Below are 2,037 nucleotides of genomic sequence, written 5' to 3' on the forward strand. Positions count from 1 at the left end.
GTGACCGAGCTAAAAAAAAAAAAAGACCAGGTATGCACAAAATCCAAGACAGACTCTTTATTTATTCTTTTTTTTTTTATATGTGAGCACTAAAACAAACATTCTAAAATAATAATATTCATTTAAAACAAAATTCAGCAAATTGGAAAACCCATTTGAAAATTTGTTTGAAATATAAAGATCCTAAAGTAAAAGAGGCAGCATACTGCCCCATTAACAATTAAAAGATACTATGGCGTTTGTGATTGTATAGTTCTGTTTATATGTTTATGACTGTATGTGTAATATAATGTTTTCATGTATGAATGTGTGCGTGTACCGGCTGTCGGCTGTGCCACTCCACAGGGCTGTTGTAGTCTTTCATCACCCAGGGATGGTCAAGCAGATGTCGAACACTAAGACGCCGCTTGGGGTCCATCTACAGGACACACACGGAAACTACAACTCAAGAGACTACACACCCAACAATCTACAACCTGTCATAAATGTTGTAAATGTTATCAAATGAATACAATTTTCATTCCAGCTATGTAAATTCCAAATTCATTCTAATCTTCTGTTATGACAAGTGATGTGTTTTGGTGTGTTCCAGTGTGAGTGAAATCTATGCAAAATAGACAAAAAGTAAAATACATGGAAGAGTGTGTCTTATTCGTATTAGTAGTATCATTATTATTATTATGTACCTGCATCATCTGGTTGAGGAGGAGGACACTACCAGGAGACAGCCACCGGGGGTTTTCATATTTACCTCTCTGGAGAGATCAAAGACATACAAAGACACATTATGAAACAGTAATACAAAACAAACATAAGGGTTCTCTGGAATTGGGGTTTTACTTAAATACTAATATTCCATAGATAATAAGAACACACAATACTTTCAATACAAATAAATTAAATGTCAGAAATATTAACCAGCTGGGGAAATGTCAGTGCTCTTACTAAAATTTTCCTGTAGAGGACTACGCAGTTGTCGTCATCAAAGGGTAGGTATCCACAGAGCAGAGCGAACAGCAGCACTCCCATACTCCACACATCGGCCTGGAGGTCACACATAACGCAGCACTATTTCAGCCTTACAGCAAAGATTTCACAGCTCAGTCATGCACCAGCGAATATGAACAACACACCATGAAAAAGCAGAATTCTGGAACAGCCAGGTAATCATGACTTTCAGTGGAAAAACAAATACATGTTTTGTGAGTTTAAATAAGGGAAAATCTTGAAATTGCAGCCCTGGTGGTTCTAAACGTTGTGAACAGCATTCATCTCTCACCTCTGAGCCGATATATGCTTTGCCCTGGATGAGTTCAGGAGCAGCGTAGGCAGGGCTCCCACAACACGTCTTCAGCTCAAACCCCAAACCTCCCTATCAGAGAGACGACTACATCTACACATCACGTTTATAGGCACTAATCAGTATGAAAAACACTTGTAATTAGGCATCAGCTTCAATGTAGAATGTAAATGGAAAAAATGTGTTTCAGTGTAAAACCTCTTTGTGAGACCAACCAATTAAATTTGCCTCCACCTTTGTTGTACAGTTAATAGGCCAAATACTTTTGACATTAACACAACAACAAAGCGAATGTGGTGATGTACCTTAGGTTTGGCACACAATCCAAAGTCTATAAGCTTCAAGTTGTGGTCTTCATCAATCAACAAGTTTTCCTACAGTTCAAAGAAACAAGTATTGCAGCAGACATTAGAATTATAATATTCATTCCTATTTAAGAAGACACATTTTGGCAGTTTCTCTCATGTGTCACATTCTCTTAGACACTCTTTCAAAATGCAATCAGTGGTTGTGTTTACCGGTTTGAGATCCCTGTGTGCGTAACCCTGGCTGTGCACGTAGGCCATCGCAGACACAATTTGTCTGAAAAACACCCTGGTCTCTTCCTCTGACAGACGGTCCTTTGCTATGATGTAGTCAAACAACTCCCCACCTGGACAGTACTGAGGGTAAAGAAAGGACAGAGGGAGAGAAAAAATACAAAATTGCTGAACATCTCACACACACACACACACACA

At 38.6% G+C, this 2,037-nt stretch overlaps 1 protein-coding gene across 1 annotated transcript in view; it reads right to left on the minus strand.

Moving 5' to 3' along the window:
- The window catches only part of melk (maternal embryonic leucine zipper kinase), a 7,466-nt gene that overhangs the window by 4,142 nt on the left and 1,287 nt on the right, over positions 1 to 2,037 (minus strand). Inside the window, 7 exon segments of the mRNA XM_032542659.1 lie at positions 292 to 330; positions 332 to 418; positions 687 to 755; positions 946 to 1,044; positions 1,280 to 1,372; positions 1,606 to 1,674; positions 1,819 to 1,962. Of these exon segments, the coding sequence (XP_032398550.1) occupies positions 292 to 330; positions 332 to 418; positions 687 to 755; positions 946 to 1,044; positions 1,280 to 1,372; positions 1,606 to 1,674; positions 1,819 to 1,962 (600 nt within the window).

Source organism: Etheostoma spectabile, chromosome 2, assembly GCF_008692095.1.
Source record: "Etheostoma spectabile isolate EspeVRDwgs_2016 chromosome 2, UIUC_Espe_1.0, whole genome shotgun sequence".
Taxonomy (NCBI): Eukaryota; Metazoa; Chordata; class Actinopteri; order Perciformes; family Percidae; genus Etheostoma; species Etheostoma spectabile.